Source organism: Sebastes fasciatus, chromosome 19, assembly GCF_043250625.1.
Source record: "Sebastes fasciatus isolate fSebFas1 chromosome 19, fSebFas1.pri, whole genome shotgun sequence".
Taxonomy (NCBI): Eukaryota; Metazoa; Chordata; class Actinopteri; order Perciformes; family Sebastidae; genus Sebastes; species Sebastes fasciatus.
In genome coordinates, this window is record NC_133813.1 from 26,537,072 (window position 1) to 26,564,423 (window position 27,352).

General features: G+C 41.6%; 1 protein-coding gene across 15 annotated transcripts in view; it reads left to right on the forward strand.

The window, feature by feature from the left end:
* mast4 (microtubule associated serine/threonine kinase family member 4) overlaps positions 1 to 27,352 on the forward strand; it is a 118,294-nt gene that overhangs the window by 53,510 nt on the left and 37,432 nt on the right. For 8 of the 15 annotated variants that reach the window (XM_074617246.1, XM_074617252.1, XM_074617248.1 and 5 more), the window contains one exon: positions 4,280 to 4,311. In XM_074617246.1, coding sequence (XP_074473347.1) covers positions 4,280 to 4,311 — 32 coding nt within the window. Of the gene's footprint in view, positions 1 to 4,279; positions 4,312 to 13,681; positions 13,973 to 16,105; positions 16,187 to 21,915; positions 22,600 to 27,352 lie in introns of those variants that run through there. The other 7 variants (XM_074617257.1, XM_074617258.1, XM_074617259.1 and 4 more) reach the window with 4 other exon arrangements.

Sequence of the window (27,352 nt, forward strand, 5' to 3'; positions counted from 1 at the left end):
CAGATCTAAAACTCTAAGTAAAAGTATTTTTGTAAATGTACACAATAGGTATGGAGAAGGGAGTACTGCATGTGTAGTTCCCAGGACTGGTCTCTCATTGAATTCATTTCTCCTGCTGGTCTTGGTGCTGTTGATATTGCAGCTGCACTAGTCCGACACACTGTTTGACCATGACGTTAACACACAGCTCAGACTCACTCTGACCCTGAGCACATGGAGAGAAATGTCTGGAAGGGATGATGAAGCAAGAGGTGAAGTCCACCAACTGACCGTCTTCTAAATGATGCTACCGAGGTTAACCACCACCACGGCAGGAAATATCACAGCCGTTAAATCCTCCTCCTGGAACCAGCCAGCAGGAGGAAATGTTTAGTTTGGATTAATATGTGGTTAAAGCAGCAGTGGGTAGAAATGGAGCAAATATGATTTAAAAAAAGTTATTCTTATAAAACTATAAAAATATTCTAGCTACTGCAGCTTTAAGAGAGTAAACTGTAAGCAGTGATGCTCAATGAGATCCAATTAAAAACAGTAACACTTCTTTACACTTATGCATTGTTTTCTGTGAAACACTTTTGCATGTGAAGGCATTTTGAATCCCACATGGCAGTGGAGGACCCCGCCAGTAACATTAAAAGCTACTATATAGAACATGGATGTATAAAGAGAACTGGATACAGCATTGGCGGCAAGGCCCCGGTCATTCCTACTAAAGTTGCTCAGTGGTGCATGAAATAAAAGTACCTTGATCTTCTATGGATCTTCCTTCTCCTAGCCCCCTTCTTAAAACTCCTCCTCAAAGCCCTCGCTCCTTTAACTCCTCCTCCCGGCCCTCACTCCTTTAACTCCTCCTCCCGGCCCTCGCTCCTTTAACTCCTCCTCCTGGCCCTCGCTCCTTTAACTCCTCCTCCCGGCCCTCGCTCCTTTAGCTCCTCCTCCAGGCCCTCGCTCCTTTAGCTCCTCCTCCCGGCCCTCGCTCCTTTAACTCCTCCTCCCGGCCCTCGCTCCTTTAACTCCTCCTCCCGGCCCTCGCTCCTTTAACTCCTCCTCCCAGCCCTCGCTCCTTTAACTCCTCCTCCCAGCCCTCCTCCCGGCCTTCGCTCTAACCTTAATCTGGGGCTCATTCACATGAACAGAGGAAGGGAAATAACTCAGTGCATTTTACAACTTTTTAAATAAGGGCTATTCAAGTGTTAGAACTGGGAAGTTGATTCACCTCTAAATAAATGATTACAGACGATGTAAGTCTATGGGGAAACAGTCTTTTTGGGCCCGATGGCATCACATGACGGACCCAGAAGTTTTTTGGCCACTGTGTAAAATTTGCTTCAAAGCTCAGCACTCCTCCTGAGAGCTCTGTAGAGGTAATTATAAAATGTAAATACATGTTGAAAAATATCAGAAATGGATTTAATGAGTTTGAGGATTTGAGTGGCAGGTATGGTAGTAGGCTGTAATGTTGTTAACCCGAGTTATCATCATTCTTTTTATGTTTTTTCAGAAATTTTGATTAGTTTCTGTGAGCTCAGAATTTCTGGTAATATGGTTTTCTGGTATAATCTTTTGAAACAGACCATTGTTTGTGCTGGAATAAGTGCTTTCATTTGGTAATACCAGGGCTGTTTCATTCACAGAAAAACTGATTTTGAGGCAAAGACAAATCCAAAGTTCAGTCAGCAGGAGAGTTTGTATGCGTCTCACTCTCCATTTCATTAAAACCATGTCACACAGTGCACTTTGAATACGCTTGCTGTCAGTAATATCCCACTTTCTCTACACAAGCTTTGCTTACTCAGAAAGCTGTCAAAAAAGCATCAAAAGCATAAATAAGCAAGTCATTACAATGCATTTATTCCTCTTTATGTAAATACTTTCCAGAGGCATGAATTGATTTCACATGAATACATGTGTTTTTCAATAAATGGGTTTATTATCATCATGTTTCTGCTCTCATATTGCCGGTATTATAGACATCACACTGTGCTTTGGTGGATATCCCACCAGCGTAAGTCATTCCCTGCTTGTAATTAGTGTTGTGTGAGCTGCGGTCATGTCTCCCAAGGAAACTCTCTGCCCTTGGTCTTCTAGGCAGCAGGGGAAGCCAGACATTAAGCCCTAATTGATAGCAAAGGGAGAGTGGGGCTTAGCTCTTTTTTCTGCTGACTGGAGCAGCCAATACACATCAACTCAATGTCCTACACTGTTAGAGACAAAGGACCTCGTCCTTATCGGGTTGTTATTAGACAACCAAATGATCAAATCAGAGGGATTTGTAGTCACAAAATGAAATGGATCTGCTTATTTATCAGTCCTCTTTTACAACAAGAGGGCCGATCCAGGAGGGAGCTGCAGAGCTTTGTGTTTGTTTCACACTGCTGATAAAAAAAAGAGCTCAGGTGTGAGGCCCATAAAACAAGCAGATATTTTACCAGAAACTACTGTAATTAAACAAACACTCTACGGGGGATATAATGATCTGTACACGGTGTGCTCGTCTGTCACCGCGGCTGATGTCGGTCCTCGGCAGCAGCAGCTGTGCTTGGATGTATTTTACTTCTTGGTTCCTGGCAGCTTTTCGAGAAATATGTTCTTCAGAGTGTTTGAATGAAATTTGTATCATTTAATTTTCTGTGAAGGAACTGAACAGCAGTTTTATCCTTTTAAGTAAGAAGCCTGTGAAAGCACATAATCCTTCAAGAAATCAATGAGGGCATTGTTGGTGCGCTTCACTACTCCCAGTAAACCCTGACCTCTGTGTAACTCTGCCTTCTACAGTTGACTTCAGCAACATCTTTATATACACTATCGTCTTTAATTAAATACACTGAAAGAAGATAAACATGCAAACGTCAGTTTTCATTCTTTGGAGCTGGGTTTGTCCTTTCAGAGCCTTCATGTTCACGCGCTTCAGCTGCAACATATCCTCATACAACACTTTTTTATATCTTATGAAGGGTGATTCCTCATTTGTGCACTTTCCTACAAATGTTTCCATCAGTTTCCACTCTTTAAGTGCATATAACATATTGTATATATATTATTATATATATTATATACAGTCTTTTTAAAAAATAAACATCTGACTTGGTTAGATTTAGGCAACAAAACTAATTAGTTAGGTTTAGCTACAGAAGACTAACTAATAACTACAGAAGTGGCGTGATCTTGAGATTTCGCCGTCATTTGGCGCCAGAGTCGTAGTAGTGATCGGACGGTGGAACCACGGTATCGAGGTCACCCGCCCACACAGCCGCCTGAACCAAGCGCGAGCCGAGCACGGCCGTAAGAGAGACTCACAGGTGTCATGGCGTCTCACCCATTTTTTTGACAGCACAAGGTGCACTCGGAGAGCGCAGACCTCCGCCAAGGCAGGTTTTATGTACGTCGCTAGAACTACCTGAAATGACAGAAACCATCTTTGGGAAAAGTGTATTAGACGTGTACTTTGACTTTTTAGTTAGTCCCATCCGCTAACATGGAGGGGGGCGGGACTTATGAGCTATACTGCAGCCAGCCACCAGGGGGCCATCCAGATGTTTTGGCTTCACTTTTTGGAGAGCCGTCATTTCGTCCATCTTTATATACAGCTGATGGTATAAACGGTGTATGAGAACAGCCTGTCAGCTGCTGATTTCAGGTTTAAATCCAGATGCTTTCTTTAAACTTCTGGTCCAGTTCTCTGGGATGAGATGGAACCGTTTCACACCTGGATGAGATGGAACCGTTTCACACCTGCTCTGTGAGCCATATGGTGTCTGTTTGTGAGGCTGTAAAGCTGCAGCTGTTTTATAACAGACTCAATCTCTTCCTTCATTTTAACTTTCTTTATTTTGCTCTTCTTCATTGATTGGGATGTTCCTGGAGAACAGGCCTCCTGCTCGTCATTTATAAAGAAAAAAAAAACATGTGACAGCTTTTATGAATCTTGAAATGTGTCAGCTTTGCACGTCAAACCCAGATCTTAGTACATGAAAGCGTAATGCAACACTTATTCCAATGCAGACCTCAGTTATTATTATATTATATTTATATTATATATGCACTCATCAGATACATCACATCAATCTAGTTACAATAAAGTATGATTGCAATGTTTTACACTGTTTATATAGAATAACCAAGTAGCCTTTTTAAATGTCACACGTTTTGTAAGGGGACTTTCTTTTGTTAATGTTCGTGGAGTGCACATGAGGATAACTGATGATTCATTTAAATTGTATATTGTTATTATTAAGTTTTCAATTTTTGTGCTTATAACTCTTTTTCTTTTCATTTCCAGAAAGAGCTGAGTCTTCCCAGAAGAGGCAGTTTGTAAGTACCCAGACGTAGAGTATGTTACATAAAGACATCTGCTTTATATCATGTAATGAACCTTAACCTCCAGTTATCACATTGTTAGTGCAGAAACTTAAATTAGCTCAAATAATATTTGTATAAAGGGTTATAAAGTTAAAACCTTTTTAAACATTTCAACTCAGCTGTATGCTGATAATGATGTGAATAAACATGAATCACAGTATTCCACAGTAGGACCGCATGATATAGTTGAAATCAATATCATGGTATTAAAATTTCACATAAAATATCAAAAGATTACATAAAATAATCAAATTGATGTTCGTAGTAGTTTCTCTGGGAATGCTACCAATATAAGAAACTGTTTGATTTTAGATATTTTTCTTTCATATGCAGCATTAATTCAGGGCAGGCCAAGTTGTGAGAGTCTGAGTGATGAAGCTTCATTGATATTTAGATTAAGAAACTCTGAATGTGTGAACTCATGATCGTCCACGAGTGGGCTCTTCAGTCAAAAGGTGTCAATGAATCACATTTTATTATGTAAACGTTCTTGGCCTCCAGTCACCTTTGATGATTGTGTGACAACTTGTGAAATATTAGTTGTATTTAGGTTACATTATTAACACATTTTAGAGTCACATAACTAACATTTATGTGACCTGAAAAGGTTATTGTTGCTCTTATGGGTTGCACATATTCTGTGCATTACTTCCCAATAAGCAACATACATACTATTTATTCTGACTCTGGTGTGAAATTCTCAAATGACATTTGCTGAATATGCCGTGGCCGTTAATATATGGGCAGCCCCCCCCCCCCCCCCCCCCCCAAAATAAAGTCTATGTGAGAGAAACACTGCTTATGTTTCTAATCACTTTTCCATTTCCATTTATTTTATGTTTGACAAAACTAATATTTGTGTTTGGACTGTAAGTACTGAATCAGGAGTTGTAGGTTACAGCGGCTGAAAAGGCTTTTGAAGCAGTTGCTAATAAATTCATATTTTGAATGTGAAAGAAGGTTATATTAAAGGTACGATTTGAATTTGTGCTCATTCAGAGACAGTATAATGAAATGCTGATTGACTTTAAAACAGCTCAGTTATATTTTTAGGTCTTTGTTTTTTGTTTCCCGGCACAAAAGGGGAATAAATAACAGCAAAAAACAAAATCAACAAGTATTAATTTAAGTATTGGTATCGGCCCAGAATTTTGGTGCATCCCTATAGTGGATTATGAAGTTATTGAAGTGGGCTGATAGCCGCGTGTCCCAGCTGGGTGGGCATCACTCTTCAGTGTCCCCTGGAAACAGTTTCCGTTGTGTTGTGAGCTTCTTGCAGATCTTTTTCCAAATGATGCACACGTGTTGTCTCATTGATGTGTTAATGTATTGTGAAGATGTTTTCTAAATTCTGCACGTGTGTCGTAAAGTTTGTGTATGTATGTATGTGACGATTATTAGTTTTTTAAGTTTTTTAAGTTGGTGAAGATCATTCTTCATTTGCTTGCTGTGTCTATTTGATGTTTTTTCTTAATTTTGCAGTGCGTTGAGTTCTATATATATATATATATATATATATATATATATATATATATATATATATATATATATATATATATATATATATATATATATATATATATATATATAAACTGGAAAAACAAAGTTTGGAAACTTGTGTTTGGTGGATTATTTCTTTGTTGTTACAATGCTAATGGTCATTGTATTTTACATCGTTGGAAAGCCTGTTTATTTACCTTCGCAATGATGTCCAACTTGTAAGGATCATGCATTTTTGGGATGAGCAGCACAGCTGATTATGTGGGTAGCGCCCAAGAAAAATTTGCCAAAATGCTCCGTCAATGGTAAACAGTGTATTCTCCTGTTGGTATTGACTCTTGTTTTGAGTTGTTTCGTGGATTGGATGATTGAACTCTCTATCAGTAACAAGGAACAAACAAGACATATTGGCAATTTTACACGTTATTCAATTAATCCACCGTCAGGAGCCTCAGTAGCGGTGGAAGATCCATACGCAGCCACAACAGCCTGGCACCTCCTCCTCATGCTGGTCACCAACCTGGTCACACGTTGCTGTGGGATGGCGTTCCATTCCTCAACCAGGATTCGTTGCAGGTCAGCCAGCGTGGTTGTGTTGGTCACTCTAACACGTACAGCACGCCCAAGCTGATCCCACCAGTGTTGAATTGGGTTGAGGTCTGGACTCTTGGCAGGCCGTTCCATTCTCTCTACTCCCACATTGTGGAGGTAGTCTGTGATAACCCTGGCTCTGTGGGGGCGAGCGTTGTCATCTTGGAGGATGAAGTTAGGTGCCAGATTGTGGAGATATGGGATCGCCACTGGCTGCAGAATCTCATCCCGATATCTCCCTGCATTGAGATGGCCTTCAATGATGACAAGCCTTGTTTTGCCAGTGAGGGAGATGCCCCCACTAGAAAGCTGTTACTCCATCGGTTCAACAATCAGCATAGCGTTCTCCACGTCGTCTCCATACTTTGACCCTGCCGTCCAACTTTGGCAGACAGAACCTGGACTCATCACTGAACATGACATTCCCCCACATGTTCAGGTTCCATTGTCTGTGTTGTCGACACCAGGTCAAACGAGCCTGACGGTGAAGGGCAGTCATTGCAGGCTTCCTGGTAGCCTTATGAGAATACACTGTTTACCATTGACAGGGCATTTTGGCAAATTTTTCTTGGGCACTCCCCACATAATCAGCTGTGCTGCTCATCCCACAAATGCATGATCCTTACAAGTTGGACATCATTGTGAAGGTAAATAAACAGGCTTTCCAACGATGTAAAATACAATGACTTGTAATAACAGAGAAATAATCCACCAAACACAAGTTTCCGAACTTTGTTTTTCCAGTATATATTAAAGATGATACTTTGACTATTGATTAGTCAGATGAAATGCAGCTTTTAAGCCCGGTGATGGTATAATAGACTTCCTGGATATTGATTTTGGTTTAGTTTCATATATTTCATGGTGGAAGAGAAAGATTTACCCATGACACCTTGCTGCTCACCTACATTAATAGAGGTGAGCCTTTACTAATGGACTGCTGTGAGATCACCGCCTGCATCGGTTTATATTTAGAGCGCTGGAGTCTCTGGTGACCTTGGTAACCATAGTAATGGTGTTTTGGATATGACAAAGTTGATATAACTGCAGTTATAGACTAATTCATCACGTTGAAAATGAAGTGAGCATCAAGTAACTTCTATTTTGTAAGATTTGCTTCTGTTGATTGGTATTCTAGCTGTAATGTGATGTGATTGATTTCAATGTGTTAGACCGGGTGGGTAACATGTTAATGTGGCAGATGTAGGAGCTGAGTAGGGAATAAAGCCACATTGGTTAAGACTCAACACCAGGGATACTCTATTGGCTTTGCCCAGAGGCAAGTTAATAAACAAACATTAATCATATTATTAATTATTATTAATATAAAGATGAATATCTATCATTAAATAAAACATTAAAGGGCCTATAACTCATCTTTCTTTGAGGTTCTTTTTTTCCCCTTCAAATTAACTGACTTATTAACTTAATTTATTAACTAAAGTAACTTGGCACAAGGATTGACACTCGGCCTATATGACAAATAAATCAGATATTTTACTGAAATTAATAGCTGCAACTAATTTTTAGTTGTAAATGTGGGCATTTTAGGATTTGAGGACATTCAATATGAAATATTGAAGAAAAAAAATAATAATAAATGATTAGACAAGGAAATAAATATTGAATTTAATGTAACAAAAAATTAAAAATAAATATAGCCATTAATTAATTAATTAATTGATAAAATGTGACATAAATTGATATTTCTGCTTTTTTTATTTATTTATCTTTGTATTAATTCCCTTATTTATTTACTCCTCTGTTTAATTTTCCCTTTATTTATTTATTTATTTAGGTATTTATTTTTATTATTTTCCCCTGGTACTCTTTTTCATAAACAAACTATAGTCCATTTTGATGTTTTTTTTAATGCATTCTGGCACCTTATTTACACTGTATTTACACCTTATTTACATTAACAGTACGAAAAGAAATGCCATTTTGAATGAATGTATTTTCATGATGAATTAGAAACTGGCCGGCAGGCCGTAAGTTGAGTATCACTGCTCTACATACATGTATCTTCTAATCACAAAAAGAAAAAGTACATGGAGAAGGAAGTTAGCTTTTCAAACACAGAGCAGTGAAAGCTCATCGAGGTTTTCCTGTGACAGAGGGCCATCTACTGAAGATCTGAAGTCATTAACATCCCAGCTGGTGTCGACATGGCAGTTTATCACCATGGTTAGCCTTTTCCACAAACTCTTTACATCTGAGGAGGCGTATAATAATATAATTAATATAATATAATATAATATATAATAATGTATAATAATATAATTTATTATTATTATCATTTCTTTTCCACAGCCACAACAGTGATGGGCTGTATCAGTCAGACTGTCATTCTGGTTGTGTGATGTCTGGAACCTATTAATAGGCTGACCTTAATAACTGGAAGTCTTTTGCTGGGTCCAATTAAATAACTTCAAATCAGTCATTCGTATGTGTTGGCAACTCAAGGTGCACTCACTGGAGTTGTTGACCATCTTTGTTATTCTTATTTCTCACCTTCAGCACAAACACAGCTCTGAAGGACCAAAGCTGTTGTGTTGCCCAATGACATGATTCATGCAACAGGATATGTTGACTGTAGATTCTGTTACGTCGTGTTTTTATGGTGATATTCAGTTCAACAGATGTTGTCAGCCACACTTCATGAACCTGATCACTGCAGATGAAGTTGTTGTCAGCGGTTAGCCATTTAGTGAGATTTATGAGTCGTAGTTTCACAGTCCTCCCGGAGGTTTTTATATACACAGTGTGAATTTATCCCCGGGTCTGGCACACATTCTGAGCGCATATGTTGTTGCTGAATTGATCTGCCGATCAGCCCAGACTGCAGGGTAGGGTAGGTAGGGTTAGTTTTGTAGGGTAGGGTAGGTAGGGTTAGTTTTGCAGGGTAGGGTAGGTAGGGTTAGTTTTGCAGGGTAGGGTAGATAGGGTTAGTTCTGCAGGGTAGGGTAGGTAGGGTTAGTTCTGCAGGGTAGGGTAGGTAGGGGTAAGGTTAGTTCTGCAGGGTAGGGTAGGTAGGGTTAGTTCTGCAGGGTAGGGTAGGTAGGGTTAGTTCTGCAGGGTAGGGTAGGTAGGGTTAGTTCTGCAGGGTAGGGTAGGTAGGGTTAGTTTTGCAGGGTAGGGTAGGTAGGGTTAGTTTTGCAGGGTAGGGTAGGTAGGGTTAGTTCTGCAGGGTAGGGTAGGTAGGGGTAAGGTTAGTTTTGCAGCCAGACTTTGCTGTTTTGGTTCTGTCTCGCTGCTGAGCGTCCAAACAGGATGCCAAAACATGACTCTAAATGAATTAATAGGCAACGGTTTCCAATAATTTTGTGCACTTTTTAATTTGATATGTCAGTGTTGTGTGCACTGCCCCCAAGTGGCCAAAAATGACTTAATACAAGTTAAATGAAATGAAAGCACTAAGACATTGTGTTTCAATCATTCTTATGTCTGACGGATTGGCATTGTGGAGGCAGAATAATGAATATCAAGTTTGAAGTTGACAAAGCCAAACAGAGGAGCATTTTTATTTGAAAAATCAATGATATAACATGATTATCTTTGAAAGTATTGATATTAAGATGCCCTGTGAAAAATAACAATATATTCATTTCCTAAAAGAAAGTCAGTCAACACTTTATAGATGTTAAGAAAACAAACTGTTGAAGATAATGAGTGAACAGAACTGCACTTCTCCAGGCAGTTATTGCACCAATTATTCCAAGTATTATTTATCCACATTTTACATGTTTTTTTGCAATAGTTGCCTCATCATCTCTGACAGTATGTACTTTCATAATGAGACACCGATAATGTATCGTCTCCTGAGTGCTCTGAGAGTTCGGCCTCAAACAACATGGTTACAAGAAGTTGCAAAAAATTGCAGCAGCTTTAGACGAGAGCTGTGGCATTAATTAAAAGGTGTAAATAAGGTGCATATAAAACTAAGAGGATGGTGTATAGTGGTGAACCAACGACTGGCTTTCTGAACCTCTTTCTGTGTTACTAAAAAGCAGTCAGCATGCAGTTGCTGAGAGACTGATGTGATTCGTCTATTTCACCTGCATCAAGTAAGAACTGATGTCAAATGAATTCAAGCTGAACAATAGAAGCTCCTCTGCACTCTGTGTGCTGTGAGTCAGTGAAAGTTTTTCATACCCCAGGTACAGTAGCACATCTATATTATTATGAAGACCTTGGTGAGACACCTACCATCACCAAAAGTTGTTAACGCTGCTGGAAACAGGAATTGTTGCAGATCACTGGAATAATAGCATGCCTGCTGTGCATATAGGCAGTCACCCGATTTGATTAACCGTGCAACAGCTTCTATCAGAGACAACAAGGTCAGCAATGCCTGTAATTCATTATCCATGTTGAATTAACCACTGGTGGTCAAGGCTGATGTTGGTTGTTTTCTCCGGAAAAGGGTCATGTGATGAGGGTGTGACGAATCAGGGAAGGACGCATCATGACCAGGCGGAAACCTCCGGGGTCTGAGAAGTGAAGCCAGAGAGCTTTAAATCTGCATTCTCTCTAACAGCCAGCAGAGGGTGTCTCCTCTTGTTGTATAGAAGTCTATAAGAAAATTAGCCTACTTCTCTCTTGATTTATTACCTCAGTAATCATTGTAAACATGAGTTTATGGTCTCAATCGCTAGTTTCAAGTCTTCTTCAATACAGCATGATGTTCATTTAGTAAATGATGGTCCCATTTAGAGTCAGATAGACCATAAAGCAGGGGATGCTTTAGGACGGGGCTACCTTGTGATTGACAGGCCGCTACCACGGCGTTGTCCGGTCTCGGATTTGTCCGTGTTTTTGTCTTACAACTTTTACCCTTTCACAGTGTGTTTTCACTTCATAAAAGTTAATTGTAAAATTTTGGTCACCTAAAAATGTCTTATTCAGCGTTCAGCTGTACTTAGCTCCACCCTCTCGTGTCACTTCAGGTTGCAAAAAATTAAGATGGCGACGGCCAAAATGCCGAACTTGAGGACTGAACTCAAAATGACAGTCCACAAACCAATGGGTGACATCACATTGACTACATTCACTTACTGTATATACAGTCTATGATCTTGACTGATAAGACTCAGTCAATAAGTAAACGTGGGTGTCTGCGTCGTTTTCTAAAGTCTCTGTTTCCGCCCGTGCAGACTACAACGGGGTCAGAAGCGTTTTCAAAAGTCTCCGTTTCAGGGGTCCAAAACGCTGTAGTAGTGTGGACGTTAGACTTAAACATTGCAAATGTTCTGCATTTTAAAATGAAAATGTGTTGGTGTGAATGTAGCCTCAGGATGAGTGTTGAAGAATGGTGTGATGATTCCTGTGTGATATCTGATAGGTGAGACTGAGTGGTACATTACCTTTTACTGGCATGGTGGATGATGATGGATGACTACACATCTGTAGAAGTTATCTACTCTTGTCTCTGATCACACATATAAATTTGCTGAACGCTAATGCTGTCTTCGCACTACGAGCGACAAAAGCAACAAAACGGCCGGCGTGGACAGCTACGTTGTTGGCGAGTCACCGTCGAAGTGTTGCTCAAGCGCTCGTTGACGTAGTTTGTGTCAGTAAATAGCACTGGGAACTGGCAACAGAACAGGGTGAAACAAAAACATATCATTGGTTGACGCTTCACCGCGTCATCGGAGCGCTGAAATAAAAGCTGAGACCAGCTCAACTTTGTTTGTAGCGCGTTACGCCCGTCACAGCGACAAGCGGGTGTCAGTTTGTTCCTTTCTGTCACGGCTTCAATTAAAAATGACTTGTAGATTGTTGCGGTGTTGCTCGTAGTGTGAACACAGCTTAAGCCTAAACTGTTTATACTATATGTCTCTTTTTGAATCCACTGCATATTCCAAGACACATTTAAGGGCAGAGGCCATTACCCCAGCACCCTGAAAATGCTGGAGTCACGTCTCATTGACTTTCAGAAGGAGGAAAAAAAAACTTCTTTGACTTATCATGTGCTGACAGGAAGTCATGGGTCAGAGGTTTCACTTTCTGCCAAACACAGGATCTGCACACTGTATGGTTTAACTAGGCTGGCTTCCATTGTTACAATTTAGTTTGATTTTCCTGCATTCAAATATAAAAGTCCATGAACAATTTTCAGCTTATTGAACCCACACTGGAAAATGTGTCAGATTAAAAAGATGAAAAATATCAAAATGCTTATGAGGTAATAGTGTGTACTCCAAGTTTGTGGCCGACTCTTGACCCGCTTTTCTCCAGATACAACTCTGCATCTTCTTACGCTCCTCTTCCTGCCTGCCACAACTATTAGTTGTGTGGTTAATGCAGTGTTTGGTGTCATCTGCAGTGACTCTTTGCTCCTCAAACATGCTCATAGTAATAAAGAATTCATCCGTCTACTGGATGAGTGAGTGAGTGAGTGAGGGAGTGAGGGAGTGAGTGAGGCAGCAGCATCTTCTCCCATCATTCCAGGTTAAACAAAAGCATCATCATACAGCAGTCACATTGCAAACACTTACACAGTTTTAGTAGTGTTGTTATTTTTGTTACAGTGTTTTCTGAATAAGTCCCCCCCTCCCCCCTCTTTTGCCATTCAGTAGTTCATTCTTCTTGGACAGTTTCCTGCCAGTGAGTCATTGATTCATTTTGACTTCTTGCGATGTTGATGGTTATGGAGTGTCTGCAACAATAAGTGCAGATAAAAATGCATCATGGGTGATTTTACTAATGATGAGCAGTAGCCTCGGGAGTGTTTTAAATCCCTGCAGGGGCTAGGACACTCTGCTGCGTCATCATGCTTTATTACTTTAGGTTTCAGCCACAACGCACAAACACTTCATTCATGCATGGATTTGTTATTCTAGCTCTTCTTCTTTATTATTATTTGTATGATTTGTCTTATAAGAAGCCAGGTGTGAGTGCGTTCTGTCCGGCTGTACACTGACTGAGTGACGTGGACTGGCAGGTTGTGGTGCATTATGTTTTTTCTACGGAAGATGACATCATCCCTGTGGTTGTGGCGACATCGCATCGTATGGTGCGTGCCTCGCGTTAGCATCTGTCAAGGTGACTGCGTGTTAGAGGAGCGGACAAAATGCAGATTTAATTTATTGCATTTTTGCTACGCAGCAAGTCACCAGCTGGTGGAGGAATGGTTGTGGTGGGGAGTGGGGGACAGATATGTGCATGTGAAGGAGCAGGGGGCGTGTATTAGGGGTGGGAAGAAGGGGTATTGTCCTGCCTCTGTGCCCTCCGCAGGCTACTGAGGATCTTATTTGACAGCTTCAAGGTGGGAAGTAGAAAGACCAAAACAAGAACCGTAGCCCCCTTTTTTTTTTACCCCCTCCCTTTTTGTGGGGGGAGAGAAAACCAATCGGTCTCATCGCACTGTTGTGGCTGGGTTTGGCTCTTTGTCAGTGCAGGGGGGGCGGCAGGCAGGCAGTGTGAATGCATATCATGACCACAATAGAGCAAACGAGCACAGTTCAGCCATGAAAGCCCAGCGGGAGAGGCTGAGAATTCCAGGGCTGACGCTAGAGTGAGTATTTTCCTCCGTTCTCCTCCCGGGGTGGCAGCTCCTCTGCAGTGTGTAGCTTCATCTGTCTCTGTCTCATATTTGTTGCTGTCTTTCACTGTTGCTTGTGCAGCGTTAGCATTAGCAGCAGCAGCAGCATCTGTAGCAGGAAGTCTGATGTAAAATCCTTCACAGCTAGGCAACAGAGGCTTCCTTGTGGTTGTGTGTCTTGTGTGTTCACGTATTCATGTTTTCATGCACGCTTTGTGTGATACGTAGACCGATAATGTGTCACGCAAAGGAGTGCCGCAACTGCACAACATGCTTTCTTTGCTGGCGTGACACACTTACATTCACACAGTGCACACGTAGGAAACACACACACACTCATAGCACACCTATGATTGTTGGTTGTGATCAATAAGGTGAAAAGCAGTGAATCAGTGTGTTTCTATGTCAGCTTTTCCCTTTTTATCAAAGCCACAGTCATCGGTTTGACTTGATTTTTTTTTATTTAGGTCAACAATGTATTTGTTATGGTTCCCTCCATTTCAGGCTTTAAAACCTGCAGTTGAGAGATGAGTGACTACGTTAAATTAGCTTTAAAACCATTATTTCTATGCAGATATATTTTTGTAATTGTCAACAAATCCCATGAAAAGACCAAAATCTGTCAGTCAATACTTTCTGATTCCCCAGCTTGTCTGTAGTTCTCACCCCCGGCCCATTGGTTCCTACATAAAACATCAATCTTTATATTTTTCTTAACTTGCATGCTCAGTAATTTCCTAAAAACAGTAGTGACATTACTCAGCCAGGAGGAAATAGGGCATTTGTCGGGGACAGCGGGCTACCACCCGGTCAGAGAAGTGAAGCCAATGTGGAAGTGCCTTAAACTTGCAGCCTCTCTACCAGCCAGCAGGGGGCGACTCCTCTGGTTGTATAGAAGTCTATGAGAAAATGAGCCTACTTCTCTCTTGATTTATTACCTCAGTAAACATTGTAAACATGAGTTCATGGTCTCAATCTCTAGTTTCAAGTCTTCTTCAATACAGTATGATGTTCATTTAGTAAATTATGGTCCCATTTAGAGTCAGATAGACCATAAAGCAGGGGATGCTTTAGGGCGGGGCTACCTTGTGATTGACAAGTCGCTACCACGGCGTTGTTCGGTCTTTCACAGTGTGTTTTCACTTCATTATAGTTAATTATAACCTTTTTGGTCGCCTGAAAATGTCTTATTCGGCTGTACTTAGCTCCACCCTCTCGTGTCACTTCTGGTTGCAAAAAACCAAGATGGCGACGGCCAAAAGGTCAAACTCAAGGCTTCAAACCGCAGTCCACAGACCGATGGGTGACATCACGGTCACTACGTCCACTTATATACGGCCTCTGGTCTGGGACTATTTTCATCAGCCACCTTACTGAGTATTTACTGCAGCGGGATGGTGCATCAAAATAAACTACATGTTCATCTTAATGAAGGAACATGTGACCCAGTGCAACAGTGAGGCTCATTGGTGTGTTTTTAATAGTGTTTAGACAACAATGGAACTCTATTGTTCAGAAGAATAACACATCAGCCTTTGGATACATACAAAATAGTTCTTAGTAGAATGCATGCATAGTTGGTTTTGGTCTTTTCGTGGAATTTCTTAAAAATAAGAGAAATATAGAAAAATCCCCAGATTTACCCTTTAAGTGTGCAGCTGAAGTTACTCACCTCTATATGACCAAAGGCTCTGCAGTGCCACGGTTTAAATAGCTCCATCTATGACATCACACATGTAAAGTGAAAGTTTCTGCATGATTTCAATCACAGGAGATGATCAGATATTGCTAACCTCATCACATTAGGTTAATCTGTAAGCTCCCTTCATAAACTGCAGCTCTTTAAGCACATCTTCTTTGATTTTAGTCTGAATTGAAACAACCTATACGAGACATCCCCAATGTCAAACAAACATTACAGAAGCAGACAGATACCTTGGGAATCTGCTCTTTAAATAGTCTGACATAGATCATTACTCTTCATGATGCTGCTGTCTTCATCTGGGCATGTGTCAGAGCTGTGTGTGTGTGTGGGGGGGGTGGGGGGGTTCTGTCCTGTGTGTGTGATAAAAGACAACTATTCACTACACTCCATTTAACTTACAGCCTCACTCCCCGAAGCTTGAGCCCCACTCCCACTAGCCCCTGCAGTCCATGCAGCCCGCTGCACGCGTTTCATTTCTGGAGGTAAGCGAGAGCTCTTCAACCGTGCCTGTGTTGTTCTGAAAGGCCTGTTAGTGCATGTTTGAGTCAGTGTTGTCATCGTGCATCACAAGGCTGCGACTGGAAATTCAGTTCGTCCTCCTAAAATCATCTGCCATTGAGATGACATTGAAAGAGGAGGACGCCAGTGCTTATATAATGTTGGTGGTGTCCCCTCCCCTTCCCCCATCTTGCCCCTCTCTGTTCGGAGGTTTATGCTCCTCTTTCATGTGCTAAGTAGGATTTGTGTCATTTGCAATACATCAAAGTGAAGAATGGTCTCAATCTGTCTGCATCCCGACTGGATTGATTCATTTAGGACTGAAGAGTGTCGAAGATGCTGGTTTTACATTTCTCAGTAATGGCGATGGTTTTCTATCAGAGCTTAATGCTTCAATCTCCACTAGTTTATGATTTCAAAATCTGTGTGCTGGTGGAGCTTCGGATTATTTTATGAACATCAAGACTCTTATCCTCGTGTCACTGAAAAGATTATTTCTTCAGGGGGGTTAATGTGCATCAGTGATGTCTGAGATAGCACGTCCTCTCCTCCAACTCCACTTTTCACCCGCCAAGAAGCTCCAAATCTGTCTTTTCGTTTTTCATTGACGAACCTTATTTGGGGTTTGACTTTCAAATAGGTCATTAAAGGTGCTCTATACAATATCTATATCCAGATCTTTAATATAGCAGCAGACAACTATTAGTCTATGTAAAGATATAGAGGAGTAATGTCTACCTGAGCAGAGAACGAAGTTGCTCTCCCGCTGTGTAGTGTATGTTCGTGCATGTGAGCATGCCCCACTGGCCGGCCGCCGTTTTACAATGCTCTCATATGGTGGTTATAGCTGTTAACGCCGTCCTGACCAAAGGTCACGTCGCATAAGCGTACCACCAACCCTCTGGTCCCCCCCCCCCAGGTTAACACTGTTAGCTCTGTCAGTACTGTTGCCCTTGTTTTCACTGTCAGCCACGATCCGCCGGCTCAGCTGTCGCCATGTTGAGAGCCGTGCGGAGGCATAGAAATGCTCCCAATCTGGCATTTAGCATCTTTAAGGTTGAAGCCATCTTGTTGTGGCTCTATGTCGCTTTACTGGTGTTTCTGTTATTACTGGTTGGTTGGATAAAAAGATGGCCAGTGCCTTCTGATGTCTACTTCGTCTCTACAAATATAGTCAAAGGAAGTACCGACACTTATATTCAAAGGTGGATTTCTTTACTGTTAAAGGTGGACTGGTTTACGGTTTACTCATTTTTCTACCATTCATGCAACTTCATGGTTAGCTTCAGTTTGAAGGACCTTAGCTTGTCTTAAACACAGTTCAACTGGGATTTAAGAAATAGGAAAAGTTCACTGCTCAAGAAATGTTTTACTGATAAAAAAGAGAGTCACAGTCTGTGCGTTCTGTCGCTGGCTTTATATGCTTCTGATGGCGATTCTGTTAAGACAAAATAGTTGGAATGAAACTTCTTCAGCTCATTCAAAACACACAATATTGAAGAATTTTTCTGTATCAATGAATAGCATGAAACACCCACCCATGTCACCTCTGGTCTCCTCTTCTTCTGCTCGGCTTTCATAGAGAGTAAAGTGGAGCAGGCGTTTCAGTGACTCAGCTCCATACCAGAATGTTTTTTACTGGCTTTTTTTGTTTTATTTTTTTTATCTATTGACAATTTCAGTTTTTATTGCATGATGTACCAATTCACAAGGTTTGGTGTTGCAGTGCTTTGTGTCATGATCCAAGACGTTGAAATAATGACGCAGTAAGGTATAACTTCTAGAGGACGTTATCCTACACCATTAATATGCCACAGTGTTAGGAGCATCTTCAGGACCAGCAGACAGCAGCACTTAATCTACATCTGGGAGAACGGTTGGTAGTGACAGATGGGTGATCGATGAAGTTGATGGCAAAGTTAGTGTGACATTGCAGTGTTTTAACATCGCAGTAAAATATTGGCTTACTACTCTAGACATTTTCAAATGTTGCTATAAGACCCCCCGAGCCGAGGCGTACCAGATTGAAAACAGCCCGTGTTAGAAAGAAAATGCACGAAGCTGTGATGTTTGGGGCGTGTTGTTTCCGGTACCGTTCAACCCAGGATGTTCAGTTTGATGGCTTATCAGACGCCCAAAACTCTGCACTATTTCTACTATTTCATATCACTTATCAGAGTAGACATGCCGAACTTTCCCAAGATTTATCAACGATAACAGATTTGTACTTTTATCTCCGGTGTTTCATTATAGTTTTTATGATTATATGAACAGTTCTCTGGATTGCTAATACAGTAACATTGTTCATTTTTCTTTGCACATAGAAATACTTTATATTTACATTGCATACTGTATAGTCATGTCTTATGTCATTGTTAAAATATTTTTGTTTATTATTAGGGATGCACCGATACAGAGTACAATACAAGTACTTACATTTGGGTACTCGCCGATACGAGTACTCATACGAGTACCGATACGGGTACCGATACGAGTACTTCTCTGTGCCAAAAGACCCTCGTTAACAGCCTGCTGGAGGTTGTGAGCGACACACGGCAGGCTGGGGAGTCCCACATACGAGGCGGTGCGCTGCGACCGGCTCTAGGTCGGCTTGGAAAGGACTGTCCTTAGTGCGCCCCAGCCGCGTCATGCCCCCAGGGCGGGGCACGGCCCACGTAAAAGGCGCCAGGGGTCTGTGGCGATGTGTGCAACCCACCCGACCCGTCATGAAACACGGACCAAGGAGTCTAATCTCCATGCATGTAGCTGGTGACCTCCCCGTTCATCCATGTAGCCGGTGACCTCCCCGTTCATCCATGTAGCCGGTGACCTCCCCGTTCATCCATGTAGCCGGTGACCTCCCCGTTCATCCATGTAGCCGGTGACCTCCCCGTTCATCCATGTAGCCGGTGACCTCCCCGTTCATCCATTTAGCCGGTGACCTCCCTGTTCATCCATGTAGCCGGTGACCTCCCTGTTCATGCATGTAGCCGGTGACCTCCCCGTTCATGCATGTAGCCGGTGACCTCCCTGTTCATGCATGTAGCCGGTGACCTCCCCGTTCATGCATGTAGCCGGTGACATCCCCGTTCATGCATGTAGCTGGTGACCTCCCTGTTCATGCCTGTAGCCGGTGACATCCCTGTTCATCCATGTAGCTGGTGACCTCCCTGTTCATGCATGTAGCCGGTGACCTCCCTGTTCATGCATGTAGCCGGTGACCTCCCTGTTCATGCATGTAGCCGGTGACCTCCCTGTTCATGCATGTAGCCGGTGACCTCCCTGTTCATGCATGTAGCCGGTGACCTCCCCGTTCATGCGGCTCTATGCAGTTTGACTTTGAACCATCTGAAGCACCATTTCTTATGTGGAACACAGAAACAGAGCAGAGCCATAATTAGAGTGAAGGCTGTCACGCCGGCCTGTAGGGAGCCAGGCTGAGCGCACACAGACTCACGCACTGACTTTATACTGACAAAATGGCTTCTGATAACACTGTATTACTCTATATGTAAGTAGAACCAGTCATGGTAGATTTCCTCCTTTGTCCATTTCATTCTCCGTCTCTCTTCCTGAGCTTTTGAGTCCCTTGGATACTGCTCACTTGGGAAGTGATTGGACTAATGTGCAGCATCCTGATGGTCCTCAGGTCTGACTGCTCGTCCTTACTGAACCACTTCTTCTGCTCTCCCGTTCACTGTTAGTTTTATAACTGACAAGGAAGACGATCTCGGGCCATTATAATGACCTAGGTCATGTGGTCTGTTTGACATGACACATGACCCACCCCTAGATAATTCTGACGTAATGTAGCATGTTGTTCTCATACACCGTTCATAGCTTTACTTAACAAAAGTAATACACTGTAGTTCACATAAATCCCAGGAAATAAATGTGTGTGTTATCCACCTAATGGTGACCCAGGAAATATATAGAGCGACAAACGCAGCGTTAGGAGGAGGTCGGGGTGGATGGCTCGGTCAAAAAACACCAGACTTTCGCCAGGAGACCGCTGTTCATGTCCCGTGTGAAATCAGAAGTCAACGTTGATTTATTTGTTATGTAACTTCTGTACTTAAGTTACGCCACTTCCGTCGTTATTTGAACCCAAACCACGATCTTTTCCTAAACTTAACTACGTAGTTTTGTTGCCTAAACCTAACCAAGTTGTTTCTTGTGAAGACGGAAGTTTATTTTGAAAAGACTGGAGTGGAAGTTGACACGTGCATCACATGATGCTGGACATTTGCAGGAAAAATGCATGAAAAATTAGGAATCATTTTTCGTAAGATATCATACAAACCGTTGTATGAGGACACGTTGCAGTCAGAGTCACTGCTGAACTAATGAAGCTTTACAGCTGTGTTTGGTTTAGTTAATTATAACTTAAAATAAGTCCCAAGACTATAAGAAAACAAACACCAAACAATGAGTTTCAGAATTTGTCAATTGTTTGGTTTTGGTGTGTAAAGTGTTGGAAAATAGTGAAAAATGTTCATTATGATTTCCTAAATTCCAAGTTGACAGATTTTAACAGCTTGCTTTGTCCGACCAACAGTCCAAAAACTCAAAGGTATTCAGTTTATGATCATAGAAGACAAAGAAAAGCAGCAAATATTCATACTAGAGGCAAGGCAAGTTTATTTACAGTATATAGCACATTTCAGCAACAAAGCGCTTTACATAAAACATCAAAAGCGAGACGAAGTGCGAAAGAAACGCATTACAAAAGGAGATTTAAATTCAATTAAAAACGGTCATTAAAAATCCAAGAGAATAGAAAATAAAAACAAGCTAAATAGAATAGGGCAGGTATAAAAGATACAGAGCAGTGTAATACATGATTTAATAAAAATCAGATGCAAAAAGTGGATTTTTGGTATTTCTTTTTCTTATTTTAAAAATGACTCATGCCATTATTCAGTTCTCATTAGTTATCTCTTTTAACATGAGTTGCATCTTTGTTTTTAGTTGCTCACATGAGGTCGATGGCTATTTCTATTTGTGTTAAGCTCGATGAGATGAGATGAATGTTTTGAAGCTGGATTGTGAAAGTAACACGTATACTTTACTCCATCAGTCATGTGATTACAGAAACCTGCGACTCCTATCGCTGCTCTGAGTTCTGTTATTATTGCTGCAACAGCCCAGTGTCTGTCTGCAGGCTGAACTTTGCTCTCTCCTTGTGGAGAACGCTCATCGGATAGAAGGAATCGATGACTCGGTCCTAAAGTTTGAGCTCGTAATGATTCATATGCTTTGGTCCTGACAGCTACTTCAGAGTATTTGTCTGTCTCCTCCCCACAAGCTGCTATGATCAGCTGACTGTCACACATACCTGCAGGACTCCAAAGTCAAATTCATCACTGAACTGACAAAACAGGTTTTATGTGTGTTATGCATGCATGTGCATTTGTGAGCACTGCTCTTCAAACCTATTTTTCCTTTTCTGAAATGTCAGTTTTATCACAGTTAGAGTGAAAACAATTTGTCAATCAGTATTTTGATATATTTGAATATTGTACACAGGGATTAAACTTCATGTTGTTTGGCTGCTTATCTGCCGACCAGAAAACATGAGTGAAGGATCTAAGGTGATGAAGTAAAGGTGAGGCTCCCATCAGAGGAAGGAGGTAGGACTCATAGGACCGTCTATGCAGGGAACAGCTGAGGGATGGATTTATGCAGCAGCAAAAGAAATCCATGCAGAAGCAAAGCATTTCCATTTCAAATAGGTCCTGCTTAATACACTGACCCACCGAACTTTGGGAGGGGTGCCAGTTTGTGAAAGCTGCAAGTGCATGGCAGCATCTGCTGATGATGCAGCACCCCCACCGTCTCACAACCCCCCTGCACAGGATGTGAAGTGGTAGATGCCTGTTACATGATATGAAGCATGTTGAGCTGAGGGAGCGGGGGGGGACTGTTTGGGATATGGAGCACAGTCGCAGCGAGAGGGGAAAACAAAAAATCAGCTGGTGTTAGGTGTCGTATCCCTACAACAGTGGAGGCTGTCACCACATGACCTGGATCACACACCCGGTGTGTCTTTCAGGATCCTCCCTGGATTACTTTTTTGGTTCGAGGACAGAGGAGGACAAGGTGTCCTCTCTGCTGGTGTGTTTATGCCGCAGCTGGCTGCAGATGTGCCTGTGCAGAGGAAGTTTGGACCCAAGGAGGGCTGTTGTAGGAGTACTTGTCAGGACTGCTCCGGGGGTCGCATCCTCCCGAACCCTGAGAGCCGTCGCTTCTCCTCACAAGGTCTCCAGAAGCCCCCTTTACATCTCCCTCTGTGGCATGACTCGGACACCATGTCAGATTCTAGTCTGTGGACGGTACTGTCCAACTTTAACATGCCACATTTCTTCAGCGGAGCTCGTTTGCGCCGATCCAAGAGGTAACCTTCAATACAGTGAACGTATTGATGTATTTTATTATTATGGTATGTTGCTTTACAGACAGGCTTCTTTGCAAACGGCAGTCAGATACAGAAATTAGTCTATCTGAGTAAAAAGCTTATTTTCCTGAACCAGTAACTTAGCATGTGTAGTTTTCTGGACTGGACTGGATTGTATTTACAGTGTCTCAGCGGAGCTGATTTATGAGGCCAACATGAATAAGAAGCTGGGTGTTGCCCTCTAACCTATTGTGTATTGTTTGCTTTGTGAGTCAACGGTAATTGAATGTTTGTTGTTGAGGTCGTCTCATGTTCCTTACACAGGATGTGTTCTTTCCTATATGCCATCCTCATTAATTAAGAGTTGGAACCTGGAAGTGCTGATTGTTTTTGATGTTTCTGTCACAGTTTCTGGAAACAAGAAATTGTTCATTGTTTCAACAAAGCGCTGCCTCGTTTCAAACCAGCTCCGTATTTGACTTTTTAAAGACGTTTCATTGGTCGATGTGATTCAGAGTGTGTAGCCGCTGGTTTAGCGCTAAGCCACTTGATCCCAGTTTTTTGTGTATGGTTTGGTGAAGCCCATATAACTGATATTTATCTTTAATCCCTGTCATGACCCATTTTATAGTGAAAAAACAGCTTAACATGAAATACCGGCTTCTTTTTTTTTGGACATCATACATCAGTGGATATTTAGTGGATATTGAGTTTCATGCTGTAGAAGTCTCAGAGATCACAGGCGTGTTGTTCTGTTGTGTGTTTGTGAATCATAAGCTGATAGTTGATGGAAAGTTTCATTACAGATGACCAGTTATTCCCTGAATTGAAATGAAATCACCTTTTTTGAAGTGCTTTGCATGTGGACCACTTATTCTCCCATGTCATTAGAATAATGTCCTTTTTCACACTCTTTCTTTTAGTTATGATCAGAATATTTTGATAATGGCTCATAATATTCATCATAAACAAGACACTGTAAAAACAATCAGCTGACACATCTGTACCTTTACCTTCATAAAGGCAAAATAGAAAAGAAGATGCAGTAAACTTTATTCTGTGATAATTTGTGAATATTTTAGGAACTGCAAGATGTAAGAACTTTGCTGCAACTATTGACCATATTACCACGAGTTACTAAGTCAAATATGTGGAAAATATATACCAGATCCTGACAGTAAAACAAAAAAATGAGATTTGTCAAAGCTATGTAATACTGTACATCTTCAGATGTATAAAATCAGTCTTCAGTGGCTAGAAAAAATGAGCAGCTAGTTTTTAAATACTATTAATAGAGCCGTGTGTGTCATATGAGTGACTTTGAGTTTGGGTTTGTCAGCGAGGAGCAGCGTTTTTTATGTGGCGTTGCGCTTTGTCAGCTCACCTGACAGCTCTGACAAGGGAGCAAAACTCCCAGAAGTGAAAAAGATTAATCATGGCTTGTTGTTGACACGGGTCAGGATCAGACATTTCACATTTATCTGGATTCAGAGCATTTTAAATCAAAGGCTTTTATCTATTTCTGCCTCTTCCCAAAATAAGTAAGCACACTGAAATCTAAGAAAGTCTTTTTGACAGATTCAGATTACTTTGTAATGATAAAGAGTTCCAGTAATGTAGGGCAGTGGAGAAGTGAAATAAATCTTTAAAATCATAACCAAAACTTTGATAAACACCTTTTATGGAGTATTTTTAGTGGTAGAAAAAGAGATGCAGCTACGCTTGTGTAACACAACAATGGTGTGGTGAGGTTGAGGGGTTTTGCATATAACCTAGACTGGTAAACCCTCCTATGGATCCGTTCCAGGAATCTCTCACATCTGCAGTACAGCATACAACACTGGCCTACTTTCTCCCTATCGTCTTAGCCCAGGGCTTCTTTATCCCTCCTTTAAAGCTTCACTATAGCAACACCTTTTCTCCCCTCACTCAGCCTCTCTGGCCACAGAGGTACCTCCATCACAGCTCAGCTCAGCATCAAACGGGATGCAGATGGCCCGTGTGCCATCATAACCTGTGATTTTATTGTGTTAAGTAATCCAGAAGCAGTCCTTTTAATGTCCCCATGAGTGGCACTCCACTCTCTAATAGGTGTTCTAACGGTAGAAACAGTGGGATGGTGAGTGAGAGGGTTGATTGGGCAGCAGTGTGGCATTCTCTTGGCCTAATCCACAGTGAGAGGGTATAAATAGATCTCGTTAAATCTGATCCTCTTTGACTGAGCACCTGTGCACCAGATATTATTCCCTCCCTCCCCATCACGATAAATGATTTATGGCACGTGTCCACACACTCTTGATTGCAGGTTAACACTAGAAACCTCTTGAGTAAACATGGACCAATGGGATTTGAGTCAAAGTCGGGTTTCCCCTCTGATTTAGGGAGGTGACAACGGGGCAGCAACAGAAGAGCTACAAGCAGCTCGGGATACTTCTGTTCTGTCTTTGGGGCGCATGCAATATTCTTATCCTAAATCCCTTCCTTTTTCTGAAAGGTTTGCTCGTGCCTGCCTGCCTTCACTCACTCACCGCGCTCTTTCGTTCCACTCTCGCCTGCATGCGCACAAACTCCACAATGCAGAAGATTTAGTTTAGCTCTGAGAATACCTAGTGAATGTACAGTGGACGTTTGTGCAGAAATAACTGCTGCAGCTCCTCCAGACCAACAGAGGTTTCCCGTGTCTTGTTGAGTGACGGGGCTCCGCAGAGAGAAACGTTATCGTCTCCAACCAAAACTCCGGTGTCTCCCCTGCTCCCTCCGGCCGCGGTCGGGAGGCTGAGGCAGGAAAAGCCAACACTAAGATCAGCATTGATTCATGGAGAGACCTTCGTCTGGTCAGCTAACATTACTGCCAAGCAGCTGAAATATAGAGTGATATTGTACTTTTAGCTGACGTGTGTCACCTCACTGTTTTGAGCGATGCTTGTTCATGTCTATCTAGAGCGAGCACAAGCGCGAGCGCAAGCAACAGGACGCTGACTTTAGTTGACTTAACACGGCAAGGTGTCGCTGTTAACAAGCAATTTCTGATTCTTACAAACAGTCCCTTTAACAAGACAAACTACTGTATATCTTTATCATTAGCATAACACCTGCCCCTAAAAACTGCCATATAAGGTGATAACGTTTCATTCACAAAAATGTTAGCAAACGTAAAAACAAGACTTTCACACTTTAGAGCTTCACGCCCTGCAGTCAGAAACCAGCAAACACAAACTGACAAGTTTAGCAGCATCAGTAATTGCATTAGAGGACCTGGAACAATTGGGAAATATTAATAGTACAGCTGTAAACAACATGTCATCAGAGCAGCGCCATGGAAATAAAGAGACAATGGTTTACATGAAGCTATGGTACGTTTCCAAAGGATCTGTCCTTTCCATGCTTCAGTTCGTTGTCTACGAAAGCAGCCGTTCTAGTAGCGTAGTGTTACATTTGGAGAGAAGGACCGTCACGTTACTAACTCCTCATTTGCATAAAGTTGAGGTCGAGGCTACTTTTTGCAAATCAGGGTGCGCCCGACACAACTTTCCAATTCTGGAAACTCCTGTAAAACTTTGATCTAAAATGAGGACAGATTCACCAACTGCAGGGATTATTTCTCACCTAAAATGTTTTCAGAAACACATTTTGGTGAGCTATTTTCGTAATATACGAGGAAAAAGTTTTCAAATGAGCCGCCATATTGTTTCCAGTTTGAAAGCTGGGGACAGCGGCCCACGAGGGAAGTGTGTCCAATCAGGTGCCGAGTGTGTAGTGGCAGCCCATCAAGTGTCCACTGCTGGGAGGCGAGGCGATCCCTGTGGACATGTACCATTACACGCTAAAAAACACTGTTCTGAAATATAAAAAAAAAATTTAAATTTTTAAAATCCTCTCATAATAATGATGTGATGAACATTAATTTTGCATGAAGTATGCCTTAGTGATACATTTTATTTGAGTTCATTTCAGTATCATATTTAAAGTCCAAATTCATTCAGATTATGTTTTTTTTAGTTAAGTCTGAAGTTTTTATTCCGTGAAGAGACTCATGATTTTATGACTCGTACAACGGGTCTGGACCACTCATGAGACAATTCAAATTACAAGAATATTGGTGAATGCCATAAATAATGTTAAATCTCTTGTATGTGCCACTTAAGGACAAATCTGTTGGTACGACTGATCCTTGCATGAGGACCAATGTCTGATCAGGTGTTTCCTAGGCTTAAAAAGGTGAAAGTTGGCCTCAGCGCCTTTTGAATTTGTCTAAAATGAACATCACTTTGGTTTTTCCACTCATCAAATCTTGTACAGTTATGTGAACTTTTGATACAGAAGCTCTTTCCCACATATGCCTCAGAGAAATCAACTAAACTGCTCAGAAGGACTCATGGTGTCCACTGTTGTTTGTTCCACTGCTGGAGGTTTTTGGTTCTGTGTGCCACATTAGATAATACATGATCAATACATTGATTCCATTAAATGCACATTTATCATCATCTTCACATCACATTAAACTTTTAATTCAGAACTTACTGACCTCTGCCTGAAGGTCATTGCTCTCTTCAATATCCAAATACCAGAAATCTTCTCTGCAACGTCGAGCATCATTAAAAGTTTACATCCTCTAATTTATCATAAGAGCACCGAGCCACGGCAACCACTGATAGACTCATATTTTCTTTATGCACATTTGTTTGTCGTCTATTCATCATCACATTAGACATTAGCATGTGGCTAATTGCTCATTAATGCCATTAAGCAGGAG